Genomic DNA, 23,228 nt, shown 5'->3' with positions numbered 1-23,228 from the left:
CTGACACTGTTCCTCTCAAATGGAACCCTATACAGCTGCTTCATACTGAAGTTATGTTTCTGTAGGATGTGACTTAGTGTAGAAATGCTGACCCTGTTGATATTGTTGAACACATTTCTATTTGCAATTATGCGTTGTTGCAACTCACAAAGTCGGATTGCATTATTTTCTCGCACCATTTCAATGATGGCAAGCTCTTTTGTTGGTGAGTGAAAAACCGTTCCGTTCCACCTTGAGGAGGTCGTCCAACCATTCTGTTGAAAATCCCACCACAAGATGTCATTGGTTAGGTTCTTTTTCACATACTGTACTTTCAAACTGTACACAGTACTGTAACATCACAATGGTATCCCTGTGTAGCGACTGAGGTTAGGGTGGACTCTTTGCCCAGCCTCCCTCATGGACAGGCCTCGATTTATCACATGGTCCACCAGAGTAGCCCTGATGTCATCTGATACACGTCTCCGTGCTGGTCCTCGTCTTTGTCCTCGTCCTCTTCCACGTCCGACCATTTCTGAAAATGGCTTACCTGAGGCCTATTTGTAGTGCTAAGGCTCAGACCGATTGGTGTTCTGTTTTCTTTGCAAGTGTTTTCAGGTCTGTATGTAAGTGCCTACAATTGCCAGATGAGTTTTGCATTTTGAACAGAGTGTTTTCACAATGATAACATGTGATTTCATTTTTGAACAAAGTGTCTAATGTAAGAAAACGTGTGTAGTGTTTTGCAATAAGTGTGTTACAGAATTGCAAACAAAGTGTGAAGTTGACAATGTGTTTAAGCTATGGTTATACTGCGTTTAAGGTATACTACAAGAAGTTTAGGTATTGAGGCTTTGGTCTAAGCATTCGGTTTTAGTGTGTAAGCAATGGGCAAAAACTGTGTGTCATATAAATCTGGGGGACATAAAAATGATCTTGACGATTTCTGGCAAAATGAGTGATAGAGACCAACAATGAAATAACATCAACTATAAACAAAAAACAGTGATGCAATGTAGTGAGCACTGAAGTATAGACAATGATTTGCCTCATACAGCTGCATACTGCAGTCGAGTTGAAACACCCACCAGCAAACATGATTTGTTTTTGTCAAACCAGTTAAGTGTGAACCCTGTCCCACAGACAATTTCATTGACCAATGCAATTACATAGGGTTTGAGTAACAAAAACCATCCCTGCAATGTAAACACTGTCAGTGTGAACAGGGCTTAAGGCTTTCAGACAGGTGTCATTTCTCAGAACACCTATTTCAGTGATTTCTGTCAGGTGTTAAGAACATTTTCTATGTGCTGTTAAATAGAGATCGCTTACAGCACCAAAAAGGAATGCTTTCAAGTAAAAACCCTTTATTGATAACCTAATAACAAGGAAGTGTCAAAAGAAACAGTCACTCATTGTATGTTGAAGCCATGTGGCTCAGATCTGAGCAAAAATCTTGTAAATTCCATAAAATTCCATAGTTAACAAATTATACATTTCTTCTCCAGCTTTTGGTCACACTGACATAAAAGAGGAAGGATTGCAGAGAAATGACGTGTCCTTGAGAATTTCTGATCCTTGTGAGATCAAAACAGCTATGTTGTCAACTTCTTCAAACTCCACCTGTGACAGTCAAGCCTCCAATGAGGACGGATCAAACACTTCTGTCTTCCAATCAGATGATGAAGAAGTGCATGAAGATAGCCTGTTGCAAACAGAGGTGCCCACAGGCAAAGAGGCCCTGCCGTCTGAGCTCTCATTATAACCTGCCTTGCCATTTATTACTGACAGTTTGGGAAAAGTTACATGTCTAGTTTGAGAGTGTTTTAAGTTTGGGTTGAGTGGTTTTAGCCATAAATCAATCTACGAAAGACCTTCAAGAACATTGCGAAATATAACACACAAGGCCCCTATTACGCCACACAGGGAGTGTCACACTTCGACAGACCTGCATTTTTATATTGTCATTTGCGTCTTATCATTTAACTGTATCTTAAATATAAAGGAAAAATATCTGCAGGTTTATTGACACTACATACACACCACAAATATTTTGCTATTCTTTTTTACAAAGATTGATGCTGATCTGTAGCGACACTAAATGCAAACAGGGGTGCCCACAGCCAAAAATAAGAGATTAAAACTTCTGAGGTGAGTCTCACACAAACATTTCACCTAAAAAATCCAAAGAAAACAAAACCTCTTATTTATACCATTAAAAGGTATGTTCAACTTTTCAATTTTTTCACAAGGAATCATTTCATAATTGTTATTTTGGTAGAACTATCCGTATACGTTTTTTTGTATCTTGGCATTATTTTACATTTATGCATTTAGTAGACACTTTTATCCAAAGTGTGTATTGCATTGAAGATATGCATTTTATCAGTTCATGCATTACCTGGGAATCAGACCATGATCTTGACATTGTTAGCACCAAGATCATGCTCTACTTTTTCTCCTTCTTTCCTCTTTTTTTGTAATTTGTGTTAATCTTAATGGTGATTCTCATTAATTTATAACTGTATTTTTCTAAATGTAAACCAACTTAAAAGGCAATGCAACAAATACTAACATGGTGTTCAAATACAGTTTTAATACATAATAATAAATTTTTTATGAGAATTTAAGAGGAAATGTGCTTAATTGTTAAGAAAATAATGTCACAATGCAAAAAATATATATATATTTTCAAGACAGTAAACAATAAGGTTGGGGCGAGAGGATGGTGAATGGACCCATAACCACCCAAAATTTAACCTGGATACTATGAACTCACAGTCATGTCATGCACAACCCATTATGTAACATGCACTGATAGACTTCATTTTCTTTAAGCAAAATATTATTATTTTTTATTTCTTTTGATTGGTTGAGAAATATGACCCATTCTTGACAGTTTTTGTGAGGCCTAAAACTGTTGGGTGTCTAGGTAATTTTTTTATTTTTTTTTATTTTTTTTTATGTGCTGAGGATATGTCTTCCTCTCTGATGTCCACAACAACTATGCTTTGCTATCAAAAATAAAGCCAAATGCCAGATAAAGAGTATTGGTATTTAATTATTTATTATTTCATTGTTTCTCATATTTCCAAATATGAGTGAAGAAACTGATTGAAAAATATGCAGGTCTGAGGTTAACCCCACTGTGATATCTTTAACGCAGCCAATAGTATAATAATAATAATTGATTACATTTATACAGAGCTTTTCTGGCTACTCAAAGCGCTTTACATATGGAAGGGGGAATCTCCTCAACCACCACCAATGTGCATCATCCACTTGGATGATGCGACGGCAGCCATACTGCGACAGAACACCCACCACACACCAGCTTACTGGTGGAGAGGAGACAGAGTGATTATTCAAAATTGATAAATAATAAGGTTACAGTAAAGGTTTAAATGTTAATGTAGGGTCTAGTCATTTGTCCCACAATACATATTGACTATTATCAGTTATGAAACTAAAGGCTAAATGTAGTAGCTTTCTAAACTGTTACCAGACAATTATATGTTTCACGCTGAAGCCTTTAGATAAAAATGTTCTATCGATCATGAGTAACAAATGTAGCGAATTAGCTCTATGAGATATTAATAACCAATCATAACTTGTTATAAATGATTATGAATATTTGTCAGTTAATTTGGGTTATCTTGATATAGCTAGATTAACATTACAACCAATTACTCAGTTCATTCTGTGAACCCTCAATATTGGTTATTAATTAATTCATATAAATGTACATTTGCGGGGCATGGGAAATGTTTACTAAGTACTACAAGTAGTAGAAAGTAGTTAAGATCAATATGATTATTGACTTCCAGATATGAGCTTGAGACATGGACAACTTTACGTGTGATATGAACAAGACTTTATTAACAAGACTACACATTTAAACTACTCTAACATACACATACATACATGCATACAGTTTACCAAGGGAAAGAGAGTTGAAGAATAATACAGGAAGGCAAAAAGTTATAGCATTGTTTAAAAATTCAGCAGATCAACAGCCTTGAGCAAACCATCAGTTTAGTTCTAACACGTCCTCTAAAAGGTGTAAGAATAGCCTACTAAATGTATCAAATTGTGATGAAGAGTCAGAGGCTTTCGGATCCATGTGCAATCACTTTAATGATAAACTCAAACAGACAGAGACAGAGAAAGCACAGAGCTGAGAAATATACAGGGGCAGTCCAAACTCGGAGAGGTTACCAGGCAAGGGTCGTAGGCAGGCAGCAAACGTTCATAGAGTAGATGGGGAAACAGGCTAGGATCAAGGAACTAGGAATAAACAGAGATTTGGAAGAATGCTCAGAGTTGCACGCCGTAGCAGAAACAAGACTTCGCAGGGAACAAAGGGGAGCGAGGTCCAGATAAAGGAGACTGAGTGGGAACAGGTGGCGGTGATGATGGAGATGAGACAGGGGTGGAAAAAGATGATTAATGACGGGAGTGATGGGAAGTGAAGTCCTAGAATTCAGGAGAGAGAGAGATCTGGTGAGGCCAGGAGAGGGCGTCGTGGAGCGCATTGTGACACAAATAATGAGACTAAGTATGATACGTGCATGTCTCGCCCATTTGAATTAAAATGTCCTGATGCAATTTGTTGAGGCTCCAGTTGATCTTTGCTGATGTTGTTTGATTAGAGAGAACCGGTTGGAGTCAGAGGATCTTTGGTGAATGAAAAAACAAGGCCGCAGCCTGGCACAAGCTTGGGGTCTTTAGAAAACTTCTAATACAGCATCATCTTCACATCAGGACTAAGAGACTCAAGGGAGTCAAAAAGCCAAGAGCTTCCAGAGAGACGAGAGAGTCCAGAGAGTCAAGAGAGACAAGAGAGAGAGAGGGAGCTGATCTTGATCAGTGATTTTTAAAAGGGTGAAGATGTCACACCCTCTGGGGGTGTGTGAGCCAATAAGAAGTTGTTTCTTTGGAGGGAGATTTTATGACTCTTTGTGTTCAGGCAGCACATTTGAATCTGTAATTTCATTGGGTGTTTAAGAAAATAATCTTCAAGATTCGTATAATAACCATGCATCACAAACCCATTAGAGTTTACAAGTAAATATAGGCCAAAACAACATCAGAAGGAAAATCATGAGATGTGAAAATTAGATACATGTTTATACATTTCTCAAGTGGTTATATATATTTAGAATATACAGGATTAACAGGGTTTATTTCTCCTTCTCATGAGAATTAAGTGAGTGTCACATCTCTCAGGAATTTTCATTTTGAGGTTGTAAAAATCCTTATCTATGTAACAGGACCCCGAGTTCTTCCAGTGGTGTTAGCTTCAGTGGGATGTTAGTTTTGGGGGTAGTTACACTGATCTTTGTTGGGAGAGTGAGTTTGCCGGACTATTCATTAGATAAAATGAATAATGTGTGTGTGTGTGTGTTTGTGTGTTTGTGTGTGTGTGTGTGTGTGTGTGTGTGTGTGTGTGTGTGTGTGTGTGTGTGTGTGTGTGTGTGTGTGTGTGTGTGTGTGTGTGTGTGTGTGTGTGTGTGTGTGTGTGTGTGTGTGTGTGTGTATGTGATTGGTCCAGACACTACACAAATATAGTCAGTGGTGTCTAGAAGGATGTTTCATTATGACTCATAATATATGAAGTCCATGAATGCATTATATTTGTGCAACATCCTACTCTATAGTAGTGCTCAGACATTTGCCTGAATGTGTGAAATTCAGTTAACAAAAGCAAGAGAATGCCAAACATTTCCAAATATTTTTAAAGTCATCTAAGACTGCTCATTTACCTGTAAGAATGACAGGCTAGCAGGAGTACTTGTAAAGAGTGACAGCATGTTCCTGAACAGTCTGTTAATGTGATTGCTCTTTGTTGTCATGTCCAAACACCTCATCAAAGGAATGTACTGGGGCGTCATTCAAGCAAATGTCACCCATGTTTTCTTATACCCTATAACTATCACGTTATAGTTGATTTTATAAAGGGTTGGGCTTACATTTTATATAATAAGATTTTCATGTCAATCATAGATCTGCTTTTAAGCTGTGACACCCATGGAGGGCTAGGAGTGCCACTGGCAAATGATTCAATTATTAGTTTATACATTTGACAATAAAAATGTAAATAAGTAAAGAAAATTGTGGAACATCAACATAAATCACAATGAGTATAAGTTTAAAACTGTGAGTGTAGGGCTATACCATACATTTGTCCAATCTACACTGAAAAAAGGTGAAACAACTGTGTCATTTATTTAAAGTGCATTTTTATGTTGGTCTAATCAAAAACGAGTTTTCAGTTCAAACCAGTTTTGTTCTGTTTTTGCAGAACACAGTGGCTAGTTTTACTGATTGAAGAAATCACTGTGGGTTAAATTTAGGGGTGAATTCAGAGTGATTGGGACACATTTTGCCATTGAGAAGTCTTTGAAAAAGTATCCCAATCGACCTGAATTCACCCCAGTTTATTTCATTATTCTTTTGTGTTTTTCTTTTTATTAGTACATAACATCACAATAAACATTAAACTTTCAAAAATAGTATTCCCATCTTAATTTATAGTAAGTTAAACATTGACTAACAAAATGTTTTTAGTTTTATCTTAAGTGAAAATTCTACTTTCATATTTTAGCAAATTCAGCTTTTGTTTATGGTGAACGTAAGGCATACGTCAACTGTCAAACGTGTAACACAAACAAACTGTCCAACGTCATCAGATAAAGATGCTAGGATAACAGCCAGACACCTCTTGGAGGGCAATATGAAGACCTCTGGTACTAAGCCTGGGAAGGACAGGACTTCTCATTGGTCCACATGCAGTTTAAGGTTCCTAAGGTTTGTCTGCCATAAAAATTCCTCAGGACCTCAGCAGCAGTGGGTGAAACAAAGAGAGATCACAATTATCCGTCCAAATCCATTCATAACTGTGTCTAGAAACCTTAAAACCGATGTAAAATACTCACATCCATCGCATACGTATTCAGAGAAATAATTATTCTCGGTGACAGCTGTTTGTAATGCAACATCTTACACAATTTCAGCTGTTAAGGTACAAATGATTGAATGCATGACAGTTCTTTTTCCATCATGTTTGGTCTCTATTTGTTTAGAATATTGCCAAAGGTATTCTGGTGGTGGTTTGGAAAGTGAGAAATGAACTGAACTTTAAAGACACTTTAAAGACATCTAACTGTGTGCTTTATCCAAATGAGTTCCACAGAGGAAAGAATGGTGAGCCACACCGTGTGTCTCCACTCTGATGCCAGCAGCCAATCACAGCAATGAAATTGAGAAGCGCCAAATTGCAATCTCCTCCTCATCGAAAAGGGATAAAGGTACCCTTTCAACAGACACTCTTTGTGTCCTGTCCTGCAAAGCTGAGACATAACAGATACCATTTTGGGTGTCAGTCCTGTAAGGGTCTAGCGAGACAGTAACAACTACAGGACGTTCCAAGTCTCCATGCCAGAGAGACAAAAGCGGATTGACCAAGTTCTGAGTGTCTGTCCCAGTGGGACAAAAGACACACGGAGACACTTGTAACAACGTTTAGCTCAGGAGAGCAAACCTTCAGTTCAAGGTACCTTCGTCTGTTTGTCCCAGATTAAAGACCTTCTGCACCTACTTCAGGGCCTCATCTGCGTGTCCCAGATTTTAGGACCCTTTGGTGCTCCACGAGATCAGCATCCCACAGAGCTTTGTGTTCAAGGCTGTTGAAACGGATTCCGACTCATTTCCCAACTGCATTGTCACCCAGCACAACCAATGGAAGACGTCATCGGACTACTCACCCGACCACGTGGAACTTAAATAACACTTAACCAAACCTCTTTCCAGAGATATTGGAATTGTTCTATATTATCAGTATATGGTTTTCTATTTTACATTTACATTTATTCCTTTATCATTCATGGCATTCATTTAGTAGTTGTGTTAATTATTCTTGTTTATCTTTTGTTCATTTTATTACACTTGTGTCTTCCTTGTACTGATAATACAGAAGAGGCTCTACAAGTTAGTAATCTCACTAATCTTTCAGATAAATCAGCTGACCAACTCCCTCCACTTTACATTAATTCTAAATGATTGAACAGCCTCCTGTTGGGAGTGTTCTCATACTGCCAAGGTAAAAGACCTTGACTGGTGCCCTGAGTACCAATCACTACATTACTTAGCTTTTTCTACGATTCTCCTGCGTGTTCATTATTAGATGTGAAATAAAGACAATCACCTCGGTTTCCGACTGTAACCTCGGTTCCCTGAAGAGGGAACGAGACGCTGCATCGATTGACGCTAAGGGAACGCTTTGCGTGATAATGTATTGAAGCACATGTGAATCACAGTCGTCTCGTTCCTTCTTCAGGGAACCGAGGTTACAGGCGTAACAGAGTGTTCCCTTTCAAGAGAACTCATGCTTCATCCATTGACGCTAAGGGAACATCTATACCAACGCCACCATAGGGAGAATTGTCTGTCCTGTGTGAAATCATAAGAACAGCACTAGGACAAAAGCACCCGATGTAGAGTCACCCTGATGTAGAGTTCAAGTCCAAAGAGTAAAACCTGACGAATGAATGCGGTGAGGACCACCCTGCCGCATCTCAAGTGACCTGGAAGACCACTCCTGACATTAGGGTCTTAGAGGCCGCCATAGTCCTAGTAAAGTGTCGACTCATAAGCAAGTGAGATAGCCTCAACAACCCTCTTGCTCATTCCTGGCTTAGATGCCAGGGACCCTTTGTTAGGGGGCCCAAAACATACAAACAGTTGTTCAGCTTTATGCCACAGGGCAGCTCTGTGGACATAGGCATCCATCACCCTAACTGGGCATAGCAGATTGTTCTTTTCCTGGTCCAAATTTTGAAAAGGAGGAGGACAGAAGGCCTGCAGTACAATTGCAGGCACTGTAATTTGCTCTGCCCCCTTCCTGTTCGCCGGAGTGATGAGATACTTAGTAGACTGTCCTCACTCAATGGCTGGCTGTCTAAGTGGTGTCCGCAGAATAATATAGGGTTCATAGACAATTGGAAAAGTTTTTGGGTCAGACCTGACCTGTCTTGGTAAAGATTATTAAAAGAGAAAAGAGAGGGTATTCATCCCTCCTGGGATGGTGCCACTCTTCTCTCTAGTAATGTGGCACATAGCTCAAACATGAATTGGGGCTCAGGCCAGGAAGCTGACCAATTGGCTAAACCGACCGTCTGCTAGCTGTCTCATGTCACTGTGGTCAGATAAATCCCATAACATAGAGACTCTTTAACCTAGATATTATCATATAGAGACTGTGTCTGTTCCCCGAATTAGGAAATACAACAAACTCCCAAACCCATTTAAGGGTAAAAATGTAATCGATGTTCAACAAATAAAAAATAGATATAATACAGATGAACAAATAATAAAGCTTGGGTTGCTGAATATTCGATCCCTTACTTCAAAAGCACTTATTGTTAATGATATGATTACAGATTATAACTGTTATGGCCCTTGGCCTGTTTCTGCTCGCTCTCCTGCTCCTCTCTTTCAGGCCTAATTGCTGGCCCCTGGGAAGCTGGAGTTTAAATAGGAGCTCCTCTGCTGCATTGATCCCTTCCTGCTCTGGTCTGGTGGCTAAAGGCTCGAACGCTGCTCTGTTAGCATGTCCGGGTCCACGCCTCGCTCGGGACGCCAGGACTTCACACAGATGCACATTTAAGTTATATGAAGTTTTTGTCTTTTATTTTTACACTCAACACTTGCACCCACACACAACACATCTTTGCACCTGCCCTACACTACTAACACTGACATTCACACCCCATTGTTGGTTCTGATGTTTAAATTTGTGTTAGATACACAATAAACTTATGTTTTGCACCGTTTGCTCGTGGCATGATCTCCTATCTATTGTTATGACCCTGAGTCAGTCATAACAATTACCTAGACATGTTGTGTCTGACAGAAACCTGGCTAAAACCAGACAATTACATTACTTTAAATGAGTCGACCCCCCCAAGATTACTGTTATAAAAACGAGCCACGTCTGAAAGGAAAAGGGGGTGGTGATGCTGTAATCTATAGTAATATCTTCAGAACTACTGAGAAGTCTAGTTTCAAATATAATTCTTTTGAAGTCTTGGTGCTTAATGTAACACTATCTAGTGTAAATGATAAATCTCGCATGACATTTGTGCTAGCTACTGTATACAGGCCACCAGGGCACCATACAGACTTAATCAAAGAATTTGCTGATTTTTTTAGTTAGTACTGGCTGCAGATAAAGTCCTAATTGTTGGTGATTTTAATATGCATATAGATAACGAAAAAGACCCATTGGTATTGGGATTTAGAGACATTCTGAACTCTATTGGAGACAACACGTGTCAGGACGCACTCATTGTCATAATCATACTTTTAAATCGGCCAAGGGCCATAACAGTTATAATCTGTAATCATATCATTAACAATAAGTGCTTTTGAAGTAAGGGATCGAATATTCAGCAACCCAAGCAGTCCCGAGCGAGGCGTGGACCCGGACATGCAAACAGAGCAGCGCTCGAGCCTTTAGCCACCAGACCAGAGCAGGAAGAGATCAATGCAGCAGAGGAGCTCCTATTTAAACTCCAGCTTCCCAGGGGCCAGCAATTAGGCCTGAAAGAGAGGAGCAGGAGCGTGAGCAGAAACAGGCCAAGGGCCATAACAGTTATAATCTGTAATCATATCATATCATTGTCATATGGAATCAATGTTAATGCTGTTGAAATTCTGCAGCAGAATGATGACATCTCAGATCATTATCTATTCTTGTGTATACTGCATTTAGCCAAGGTAGCAAAGCCGACTCCGTGTTACAAATATGTTAGAACTATCACTTCTGCCACTAAAGATTGCTTTATTCATAATATTCCTGATCAGTTTCATCTCCTCAGGATCCCAGATAGTTTAGAAGAACTCGATATTGCGACAGAAACTTTTGACTCTCTCTTTTCCAGCACTTTAGACACAGTTGCTCCTTTGCACTTAAAGAAGATTAAAGAAAATAGTCCAACGCCGTGGTACAACAAGCTCACTCGGCCCCTTAAAAAAGCAGCCAGAAAAATGGAGCACAACTGGAAGAAAACAAAATTAGACGTTTTGTCGCATTTCAAAAAAGTCTTAAAAACTGCTAGATCTGCTTCATTTTCTAGGACTGCCCTCATTGGCCTGAGCACTTGGACATCAGGACTTTTTCACTGCAGCCTTAGTGGAAATAATGACGGTCCTCAGATCCATCTTGCCCCTTGAAGTCTGCGGTTGAGAGCGCTTTTCCTGTCCCCAGTCTTTTTATGGGGGAGCACGGGATGCAATGCTCTGTTTATCATTAAGGACAGTACTCATCCCTTTCATGATCTGTTTGCACTACTGCCATCTGGAAAACGCTACAGAGCGCTAAAGACTTCCACTTCCAGATTCCGAAACAGCTTTTATCCAACAGCCATTTTTGAACTGAATTCCCTGTTCCCTGCCTCTATCCTCCACAGTTGCTTCAATAATTTTGAACAGACGTGTATGCCATATTGTTGCAATAATATGCACAAGACACTTTAAACTATTTTTATTGTTTTAACATTGTTTTTATGTGTGTTGTTATATGTGGGTAATATGGATGAATACAGTTTGTTTTCTATGAGAAATGTCAAATTTCGTTGTAAACCATACAATGACAATAAAGGTAAAACTAACTAACTTTTTGTTTGGCATGGTGTGAGGAGCTATAACCAGCGGAAGGCTTTTGATGCTTAGGGCTGCTTTCTGGAAAGCAGCCGCCTGTTTGGCTGACTCCTGAAACCTCTCGACAACCGAATTTACTGCGTTGCCGAAGAGGCCAGAAGGTGATAGAGATGCATCCATTAAAAAGTTTTTGTCTTTCTCTTTAATATTGCTTAAGTTAGGCCAGAGATGTCTCTCAGTGACCACCAGGGCTGCAATAGACCGGCTGATGGTTATAGCCGTCTCCTTGGCGGCCCTGAGAAACAAATCTGTGGCCCGATGCAATTCGCAAACCGCGTTTGGGCCAATTCCCCAGCCCTCATCAAGATCTCCTAACAATTCAGCCTGATAGGCCTTCAGCAGCGCCATAGTGTGGAGGCATGCTGCAGCCTGACCAGCAGCTGAATATGCATTACCCACCAATGCCGATGTTGTTCTGACTGGCTTGGTGTGTAATACCGGGGCCTTAAGGGAAGATACTCTTCCACCTTCAGGGCTGGACTGGTAATCTGGCATACTGGGCAAATGCCCGGTGGGCCAACGCACGTGGGGGCCGGACCGGTAGATGATAGTTTTTTTTTTATTAATTGGCCAACAACCGGCACATAAAGCAGGGACAGCGGCCCATTGGTTATTTCCATACTGACACTGGGCTGGCCCAATCATCTCTTAACAGGCTCCACCCCTCCCCCTCTGTTTCTTGTGTCAGATGCAGTCAGTGGCTCAGAGCCAGAAATCTGTGGATTTAGGATGTAGAAACAAAAGCGCAAGGGGGGTGCGGAGAAGTTGCGGGCCAAGAAAATAAAAAATCTAGTGGTTGATGCCTCAACATGTGCAAAAATAACAGACATGTTTAGTGCTGTACCTTCAGTATAACAGCCTACAGTACCTGACGACATTTTGCAAAAGCAGAGTGAACATAGCACATGGAGGAGAGGTGATTAGTCAGGTGTCTGACAGTGAAGTCAAGGAGAGACAAGAGTGAGCAGGAGAGTGTAATTGAAACTGTAAGCATGGTAGCTACATGATTAACAGCGAGGGAGTGTTAATCAGGGCGAGTGCAGGAGGATAGTGTTTGTGGGCCTGACTGGGCCACGACGAAGATGATGATGATTTACCTGAATTAATGAATATTATAATAAGACAACATAATCGTTGTCGCTATTATAAAGTGGCCACTCAGTCAGCTAAAGTAAAAAAACACAGAATAAGCTATTTTTTTTGTAGCGAGCAGAGTTCACTTATTCAATTGCAACTTTGGCTGACTATTCTAATGTTAACCCTTTAAAATCCATAACGGCCATCGACGGCCCTTCTCTAGAAAAAAATTAAATGATGCCATTTGATTATTTTAATTTTTACTCAAAATGACTGCGTCAAAGCGCCCACGATAGAGATGGGCGGATGGGCTATTATTTCATCCGCGACCGCATCACAAAACTCATCATCCGTCCGCCATCCAAAAAAACAACGTTTTTTACCAATTTTCCCGCCCGCCATCCGCTGATACAAGGCGCTGCTGATGACAGCCGCGAGACTAGAAACCGCCCGCCACCCGCCCGAATTTAATTAAATTTTTTTTTTTCCTCACGTCATCCGCCCGATCCGCGGTTTATCCGCGGAGTCCGCGGCTATAACCGCCAACCACGCATCTCTAGCCCACGACACTGTGCGTTCACAGCAGACGCGAATAGAGCGTCAAATTCGCGCCTGCTGCTTCTAGCTTACGCTTGAACACTTTGAATCCATTCAAGAGCGAAATTGATGTGCTTCAAACTTTTGTTTTTTACACGCGTCAATTTCGCTCTTGATGTGCGAATGGATTCAAAGTGTTCAAGCGTATAACAAGTCAGAGGCGAAATCCGTTGGTGGCCAACTTTTTACAAGATTGCTGATGTTGATCGAGCATTCATTGAGAGAGTCACCACTCTGTATTTGCTTTGGAGAGCAGAACAGCGGCGTAGGGATCATCGTTGCCGTATTTGGGTCCACCAGACCCTTCGGAGGCGAACCCAGTTTCACCATTTGCTCCAGGAGCTGCGCCTGGATAACGGCCGCTTTCAGCGGTACTTCCACCTGTCCCGCTCCCAATTTGATGACCTGTTGTCCCGCATTGGAGCGAGGATCACCCTCGCCCTCACCCATTAGTTTTGTTTTGATGATAAATGGAGCCAGGCTCCTCAAAAGTAATTAAACTGTCCTGTGATTTTTTTTTTCCTCACACAACACTGTCCAGACACGAACTATGTTCTTGGACTAAAGTATGTTGGTTGTCTTTACATTAGAATAATAATAATGTTTCATATAATCTAGATTAGATATGGAATAAATAGCATTCAATACAAAATTAATGTCTCATATATTAAAATCAAGTTTTTATGTGATAAAATATTGACTTCACCACGCGACAGCATCAAGCAGGCTCCTGATTGGTTAACGCGGAGCGAACTGCAAGGAAATTCAGATTTTTCAACTTGGGCGGCAGACGTGAATTCGCGTCTACCGCGCTGCGCTCTACGCCTAATTCGCGCCGCAGGAATTTGTTATCTTTGCATTGACTTAACATTGAAGTCACTCACGCCAGACGCTCTATTCGCTAACGCATGTTATTTGGGGATTAAAACCTGCCTTGCATTTTGAAGCTGCATATTTTTTTTTAGCTGTATATTCAACTAACTAGATATTTTCTCATGTTTCTTCTGAATTTCTGAATTGTCTGGTTCACTGAAAAAAACTATACTTTTTAGAATTAGTAGTATTTTACATCCACATTCCATTGGTTTCTAAAGGGTTAACTAGCTTTTATAACATGGAGCACATTGTCCATCTAGATATCCGACTCTTCAAGAATATAGGATTATATAACCAAAATGGATCCTTAGTAAGTGTACTTTTAGTAACTCTTCCAAATAATTGTAATCATCTCTCTCTCTGTCCTTATGTATAGTCAAGACAGGTTGAGTTAGCAGTGGAGGAACAGGCTGTAGACTACTTTGCCCATCCTGAGCCTGCTATGATGCAGGTGTTTTTAAAGCATCACCCCAAACAAGATGCTAAACACCCTGTGGTGAAGAAGGTGTTCACCAGTAGAGATGGCAAAAGCAGAAAGTGGCTGACATAATGTCATGAACGTCATGCTTTATTTTGTTTTTTATGTCTGGCCCTCAGCAAGCCAAATGACTCCAACATTTTCATAAATGGAATGTGAGACTGGAGACATGTGCACCAGAGAGCATGAAAAAAGCATGGCACACAGAAATTGCTTATTTTTTAAACTGCTCAAAAGCTGACATCAAAAACCTACTGGGGGGCAGACAGCTGACAGAGCACAGAAATCAGGTCAAGAAGAGGCGTCAGGTTTTGGAACGGGTAGTGGAGGTCGTAAAAGTGATAGGAAAGAGGGGCCTAAGCTACAGACAGGTGGAGAATGAGGCCCTGTCCAAACGGAGATGCATTTAGCTGTATACATACAATTTTTTTTATCGGATCGGCGTTTCTTCCAGACGGATCCAGCGTTTTGGGAGACTGAAACCGCTATTTTTTGAAACCGGGTCCCAGGGTGGATAAATCTGAAAACGACACCCTTGTGTTTTTGTGTGTACGGCCAATCCGTATATTTTGTGAAACGATGATGTCATCACCTCACGTGTCCACTAGTCAGAAACGCTAAATCAGTAACAACAACTGCGACTACTTGCTTGAGTTCATGGTTCAGAAGCTACTGAGCCTCTTTTATTTCTTTATTTATTATTTAGGCCTACTTTAATGGATTTTTATTTTATTTCTTTATTTTACTTCTTTATTTATTTATATTTCTTTCTTATGCTATGATGCTTGTATTTTGTCTGATTAAGACATTTCGTATTTTGTAGGGATGGGCATTTCAAGCAAAAATAATATTTGACGATCGCTGGGAATTATTTTATTATTATTCAAAAAACGCACCTCTGCCCCCTCATGCTCACCCGTAACACGGCGTTCGCTCCGACATTAAATTTCTCTGTACTGTAGGCCTACATGTTGTAGCCATTAAAGAAAATTTAGTTTCATATTTATGTTCAAATATTATGTTAATTTTTTCCATTTCATATATGTTGATTATATGAAAAGTGAACAGCGTGAGTAGCCTAATCATAAGATGCGCAATATCGAGACACATCATTTTGACCACTTCATAAAGTTTTGTTTTGTATAAAGCCTTTCTTTAAAGTGAATTTCGTTTTGTATAAATTGTATCTTAATTTTAATCAATGTTTCATCATCCCATTTCATCAACCCATGGAGGCGCCGACGCGATATAACTTGCATCGCACGTGAACTGGAGCTTGTCTCATAAATGAACAGAAACTCAGAAATATATCTAAGCTTGAAATATCTACTTTTAAACAAAACAATTCAAAACGAAAAGAAACAGACAACTCTAATAATCCGTATGAAGTGCGCATTTTTCTCTAGGCACCTTCACAATACTGCGAAGGTGGCGAGTCAGCATGTCACAGAAAACACTAGTTTATTAATAAACAATTAAAATGTCTCCTTGCTATATTTTACACATTCATAATGATTAGGCTATTTGCCGGTTCTTTGTGGCAAGCTTTATGCTTTAGCTAACTAATCGAATACGATCGTGACTCATTCCTATTTTGTACCAGGCCATTTATGGTTTTTCATATTGTTCAATAAAGTTCTTGGTAAAAAAGAAAACAAGCTACTGTGCCTAATATTACATACTGTAGGCTATATTATTGTATACAGTGCGAAAGGTTTATGCGCAAGTCTTCTTCTCTGTTTTTAGTGTATCTATGTCAGAAATACAGCGCCTCATACTGGTCTGGCATGTATACTACATCGGTCAAAGTCGGTTTGAGTGGTTTTGTGTGTACGCAGATATTTCTTGAGACGGCGCCGTGTTTACGGATTTTTTTTTTAGAACGAGGAAAAAAAAGATCGGATAGGGAAAGCTCTGGCTTCGTGTGGACGTGGCCTTAGGCTGCGTATACCCTGGATAACGATAGCATCGACCATGGACATTTTTTGGAGCTGATCATTTTATTGGGGAAATATGATGTGGGTTTAAAAGAGCATCTAAGTAATGTGATTAAGAAGAGCAAAAAATTGCATGTGTCGCCAGGATCAAGAGGCAGAGGTTCCCTCATCTCTCTACTGTCTAAAACGACCGTCAACTCTGTGATTGATACCATCCGGAACTTAATTCAGCAAAACATCTCCACTGAGATCCGGAAAGCTGGAACGTTTACTGTCCAGCTGGATACAACACAGGACATAACAGCGCAAGACCAATGCTCAGTCATTTTGAGATATGTGACTGATGTTGTCAATGAGAGGCTTGTCGCAGCAATACAAATACGAGTTTTTTCCTGCGGGACGGGAGAAGACACAAAATAATGCATCTCTATTATTATGCGGGAATAAATTCTCAGAGTTTTGCGGGAGCGGACATACATATTGCGGGAGCGGGCGGGAGTGTAACACATACGTTGCGGGAGCGAGCGGTAATGGTCAGAAATTCGGCGGGCGGGAGCGGGATGAAGAAAACAGTCCCGCGAAGGGCTCTAGTACGCACCAAAGCCAGAGGATACAAAGAGGCCCTACTCGGGTATGAGACAATACTGACATATAAATATTCCTTATGATATTTGAACATACATCACCATTGTCAAAGTACCTGCAGATGGAAGGGATGGACATCCTCTCTGCCCATAGGATGGTCATGTCAACACAAGATGCCCTAAAAAAGATGGCGAGAGATTTCCAGGCTGTCAAGGCTGCTGCTGATGACTTTATGAAATGGGCAAATGAAAAACTTGAGCAGCAAGATGAGGAGACCGACATGGAAGTGGAGGCTGCACTGCCCGAGAAAAGAAGAAAGAAGAAGAAAGCCATGCCAGGTGAGATGTCTCAGGATGACACCATAATTGATGCTGAGAGAGCCTATGAGGTAAAGGTTCATAACCAAATTGTTGATACAGCTATTGAGGCCATCCACCAAAGATTTCTGACACATGGCACTCTTTATGCAGATTTGTCATTTCTGGATCCCAAAAACTTCTGCCTGATCCAAAACCATGCTCTCCCTAAATCTGCACTTAAAGACCTCAGCAAGTGCCTGGTTAAATTTGATAGCAGGCCAACAGTTGACAACCTGCAGTATGAGCTGAAAAGCTTAGCGGGACAGTGGGACAAGCTGAAAGAGTCACCACTGGATGAATATGCCACCAGGACAGTGGAGGATGGACCTGATGGATAAGAAGACATGGAAATCATAAACAAAAGCTGTGCCTCCTGCAAAGACTACCCACTGTGCTGCTATCAGATTCTCCAGAGATTCAACATGCTCACTGATGCATATCGCCTGCTTGGACTTGCGTACAAGTTTTTGCTGACACTTTCAATAACCCAGGTGGCCTGCGAACAATCATTTTCAACCCTAAAATATATCAAAAGCAGACTGAGGAGCAGCCTGTCCGCCAGCAAATTGAAAGCCTTCATGTTGATGGCCACTGAAAAGGACATCCTTGTGGCTTTGGACACCGACACTATAATAGACAGAGTTGCAGAGAAGAGCAAGCTACTGAGGAAACTGTTGTTATTGTAAGGTGAGATGAGATTATTGTTATTATTATTATAAAAATATTCATAATATTGTAGAATGAAAATGTGACTCATTATTCCCTTCACTCCCTCCCTCCCTCCCTCTCTCTCTCTCTCTCTCTCTCTCACTCTCTCTCTCTCTCTCTCTCTCTCTCTCTCTCTCTCTCTCTCTCTCTCTCAGGATGCCCTCACTTTTGAAGTTCATTGTTTTTGAGGATGTTCAGAGGACCATTGAGCCATTTCCACTAGTTCCAAGTATAGAATATTAGAATATGTCCAACCATCTCTCTACATTGTTATATATTAAAGATACTTGTATGGTTATCATTTTACTCAATCAGTTCTCTCTCTCTCTCTCTCTCTCTCTCTCTCTCTCTCTCTCTCTCTGCGCATGCGTGAGCGTCTGTTGAGCGAGTGTGAGGTGCGTGTGGTGAGTGCGAGTGGTTTATGCCCGCTGTGGCTTTCTTCCTTCAATTCTTTTTCTTTCAATCTCTTTGAGTTTTTTTTTGTATTTTTGGTGTATCGGGTGGTGGAATAAGGCTCCCGCGAGGGGTTTTCGGGCGTCAGCAACCAGTGTATGTGTGTCACTGGGAAGCATGGCAGCCCAAAACACAAACACCTGTTTAGACTCTCTCACGCGGCGCCACGGAGTGAAAGTGGTGTCCGCGGGGAATGTGGAGGAGTGCATTCTTGCCGTTGGAAATGTTGTTGGCCATGAGTGCATTTTAGCGGCATCTAGGATGAACAACGCAATGGTTTTGTTTTTAAATTCTGTTGAGAGAGCGAATGAAGTAGTGGAAAGAGGTGTAGTGATCAGTGGTTTGTTTACCCCAGTGCTTCCCCTTTCTACACCCGCGAAAAAAGTCACTCTGTCTAACGTACCGCCGTTCATAAAAGATGAGATGCTAATAAAAGAGCTGTCACGGTTTGGAAAGATAGTCAGTCCCATGAAAAAGATCGTTCTGGGTAGCAAATCAGACTTGATTAAACATGTGGTATCTTTCAGGAGATTTACTTATATGATCCTGAAAGATAATCGAACTGAACTCAACCTGAATTTGAAACTCAGAGTTGATGACTTTGATTATACTGTCTTTGTAAGTGTAACGAGAATTTAACCCGTCTTGTAGGGGAAAATATATTAGTGCTGCCACGGAAGACTGAATAACGAAAAGATCTTAGTCCCCGCTTTCAGTGCTTTTAATCTCACTACACACTAAATGGGTGTATGTTATGTTCTACTTTATTGGGTACAGACCGACGAGAGTAGGCTTCAGCCTAAGTAATGTCACTGAAGTAAAAGTAAAATGGGTTAGACAGTCTAATATACCCCTCCCTCCTCTGGTCTAATAAAGCAGCTGAGATGCCCCTACTCCTTGACAGCTCTAAAACAAAACAAAAATACAAAGAAGTAAATATGAAATCAAACAGTATTTATTCTTTGTCTCTTTTCTTCTTTCTTGTAATCAAATGTTCAATTCAGGGTTAATGACCACAAAATAAAAAAAAATAAAAAAAAAAAAATATTAAATGTATGGTCTTTGTGTTTTCTTTTAAACTCACTCTCAATCACTTTAAATGTAAAAGCTCTAATCTCTTTCACTTGTACCAAGATAAACCTCACTCAAAAATAAAATACAAAACAAAAACCTTATATAAACACCACTTAGGATGAGTTCTCCGTTTCAAACGGACAGATTCAAATGATCAATAAATCACATTGAAAAAAACAATAATATACACAATGCAATCTCACATATGGAAGAGCACTTACGTGAAATGTCCCTGAACTGTGCTCACTCAGTTCACCTTAGTTCACCTGTGATTCAACAGAATTCTCACAGTTCCTTGGATCAAAAATATATACAAAAAAAAATTAATAGATAGAAAAATTGAGGGGAGTTGTCTCGACGTAGTGTGCGTTGAAATTCTCTTGAGGTTTCGTAGCAATATCACTCAAGCTCAATGAAATGTCCCACGAAAAAAAATGAATGAATCAAAAATAAGTCAGAGATGAAATGTATCACAGGAGGGTAACAAAACTGAGATATCTCACAGGGATGTATCCACCTAAGATGTCGTTGGATGGCAGGGTAACACCAAGTGTTTTAGACTCAAATCTCCTCCGGAAACAACTATGTTCAGCACCAGCTGCGAACCGCAATTCCCATCTCACGTGCGACAACACGTGCAGAACACTTATGTATGTGCGCGTGACCAATACGGTTGAAACGTCCGTTTCAAGAGTGCTTCTCAATCAAAATGAAAGTCCAAAACTTAACAAAAATGTGAAAAATCTCTTAAATCGTCGTCAATCAAGCTAAACTTGTACTTTTAATGCACTCACAGTTCTCGTAGCCTTCACGGAACATTACTGCGTCACTCCAACAGTCCAATGCGATGCGGTTCACGGATCAAAATTCCCAAAAACTACGAAACAAGTGATACGGTTCACAAAAATCCCATGATGTCGTCCTTTATCCGACCAAAGCCCAATCAACTTCTGTTTAAGTCCTTTTTTCGAACGAGCTTCTCGAACACGACACAACACTCACTTTTGTCTCATCCCCCCTCTCATACTCCGCGCTCTTCTCTTCACCAGCACACACTCAACTCCGAAAACCTGTCCACCCGCCAAAATAAAAGTCCGCCAAAAATAATTATTATTTCTAGATAATATATACCCGTTACATTCCCCCCTGCTAAACCCTGCCACTCCATCGACATCTCCAGCAGACTCATCTCTGAAACACAAAAAAACATATTAGGAATACATCACATGTACATGTATAACTCTTTCTCCTAAGACCTTAAAAGTTACAAAACTTTCTGGAACCTTATTTTAGAATGTAATCATTCCTGTATTTCACAGGCATTCTACCCTGGGTTTCCCTCTTCGAACGTCTAAGATTAGGTACCCCCCTAGTGTCAGCCTCCAAACTGTCAGAGCCTTCAGATTCCCCATCTTGACCTGTGTCTCCTCTCTCACTCCCAGCTACATTACCCTCCTCACATACCACTCCACCCTCGACTTCCCCAGGTAAGCACGTGTTCGGTAAGTGTGTAGTATATGGAATGTAGACAATGTCTTGCGAATCTGAGTCTGACAATTCTTTTTCTCTTCTTGCATGTGTAACCTGCTTTGTGGGTGAGGGGAAAGTACAGTGTCTCAATTGATCTCTGTGAACGACCTTTGTGGAACCTCCCTGCTCAGGACGTACAGTAAAGACTGGTAAACCTGCATGATTTTGCTGCACTACCAAATACGGTACAGACTCCCACTTATCTTGGATTTTGTTACGTCCTCTAAACTTGTGGTTACGCAACAATACTCTGTCACCAGGTCTAATGAGCGCTCCTGAAGCCTTGCGGTCATAGACCCTCTTCCTTCTCCTGGAAGCTTCTTGAGCAGTTACCTTCGCCGTCTCCACTGCAGTTCTCAGGCGTTCATGATGATTCTTTACCCACTCATCAAGATCATCCGCCTCATCATCAGATAGGTCTTTTCCTCCTAGGACATCCATGGGCAGTCTTGCGTCCCGTCCAAACATTAAATCAAATGGGGAGTAACCGGTCGATGAATGAACGTGGCTATTGTAGGCCATCACAAGTTCAGGCAGGTGTGTTTTCCAATCCTTCTTCTTTTCCGCAGGTAACGTTCGCAGCATATCGTGCATCGTGCGATTGAACCTTTCGCACTGCGCATTCCCTTGCGGATGATAAGGACTGGTACGACTCTTGCTGATTCCATACAATTTACAAAGCTCCTTGATTACGTTTGCCTCGAAACATCTGCCTTGATCCGAGTGCAATCGGGCGGGACACCCATAGCAGACAAACCAGTGTCGTACGAGGGCTTTGGCGGTGGTAAGTGCTGTTTGATTTTTCGTTGGAACCCCCACAGTGAACCTTGTAAACATGTCTGTCAGCACTAGAACATTTTCATAACCCCCTGCTGATCTCTCAAGAATGGTGTAGTCCATGGCAAGAACTTCTAGAGGTGCAGTTACGTTGGTGCAAGTCATAGGAGCACGAATCTTAGGGAATACATCCTTAGCTAGGGTACATCTTCGACACTGGGTTACCCATGTTTGTACATCATTGGCCATTGTGGGCCAATAGTAACTCTGTCGCATCTGCTCTAATGTACTCCTGCTACCAAAATGTCCTCCATGTTCATGAACTCCCCCATACACTTTCTCTCGTAAAGACTCAGGCACTACCAACTGCCATATCTCCTCTCCGTCTCTTGGGTCCGTAATCACTCGGAACAGCACTTCATGTCTTAATTTCAAACGCTCCAACTGTCTAGCTAGCTTCTTTTGCTGGGTTTCCATATCCCGGAAACTACGTGTCATTATCCTCCTATTCTCGAATACAGCGTTGTACACAGGCGCTATACAAGGATCCTTCCTCTGTTGCTCTTTGATGGATGGCCAGCTATAACCATCAACACCCTTCCTTATGGCTGCTTGCCTGGCAACTCTGACAACAGACTTGTCAACCGCTTCCTCTCTACCTGGCCACAGGCATGCCCGTACCTCGTCTGATGTCAACCGAATGAAGTCTTTTCCATCGTCCTCCTCCTCAGGTTCCATTCCCCAGGGAATCCTAGAAAGAACGTCAGCATTGATGTTCTGTCTGCCGGGCTTGTAACACACCTCAAAGTTGAACTCCGCTAACTGTGCAGACCAACGCTGTTCCACTGCTCCGAGGTTGGCTGTCTCCAGGTAGCGAAGAGGGTTGTGGTCAGTAATAACCTGGAACTTTGCAAATATCAGGTATTCCTTAAATTTCTCAGTTACTGCCCACTTAAGGGCAAGTAACTCCAACTTGAAGGCACTGTAATACTTGTCATTTCTTTCAGATCCCTTTAGACCTCTGCTCGCGTAAGCAATAACACGTTCAACGCCCCCCTGCTTTTGACTGAGAATTGC

At 41.0% G+C, this 23,228-nt stretch overlaps 1 protein-coding gene across 1 annotated transcript in view; it reads left to right on the top strand.

The window, feature by feature from the left end:
• LOC143711348 (dysbindin) overlaps nt 1–3,024 on the top strand; it is a 39,742-nt gene extending 36,718 nt beyond the window's left edge. The window contains exon 4 of the mRNA XM_077202762.1: nt 1,488–3,024. Coding sequence (XP_077058877.1) covers nt 1,488–1,744 — 257 coding nt within the window. The 3' untranslated portion in view covers nt 1,745–3,024. The remainder of the gene's footprint in view (nt 1–1,487) is intronic.
• Nucleotides 3,025–23,228: the final 20,204 nt, after the last annotated feature.

Source organism: Siphateles boraxobius, unplaced genomic scaffold (genome assembly GCF_051911475.1).
Source record: "Siphateles boraxobius isolate OS27281-9 unplaced genomic scaffold, OSU_SipBor_1 5, whole genome shotgun sequence".
Lineage (NCBI taxonomy): Eukaryota > Metazoa > Chordata > Actinopteri > Cypriniformes > Leuciscidae > Siphateles > Siphateles boraxobius.
This window is presented reverse-complemented; position numbering and strand designations above follow the sequence as displayed.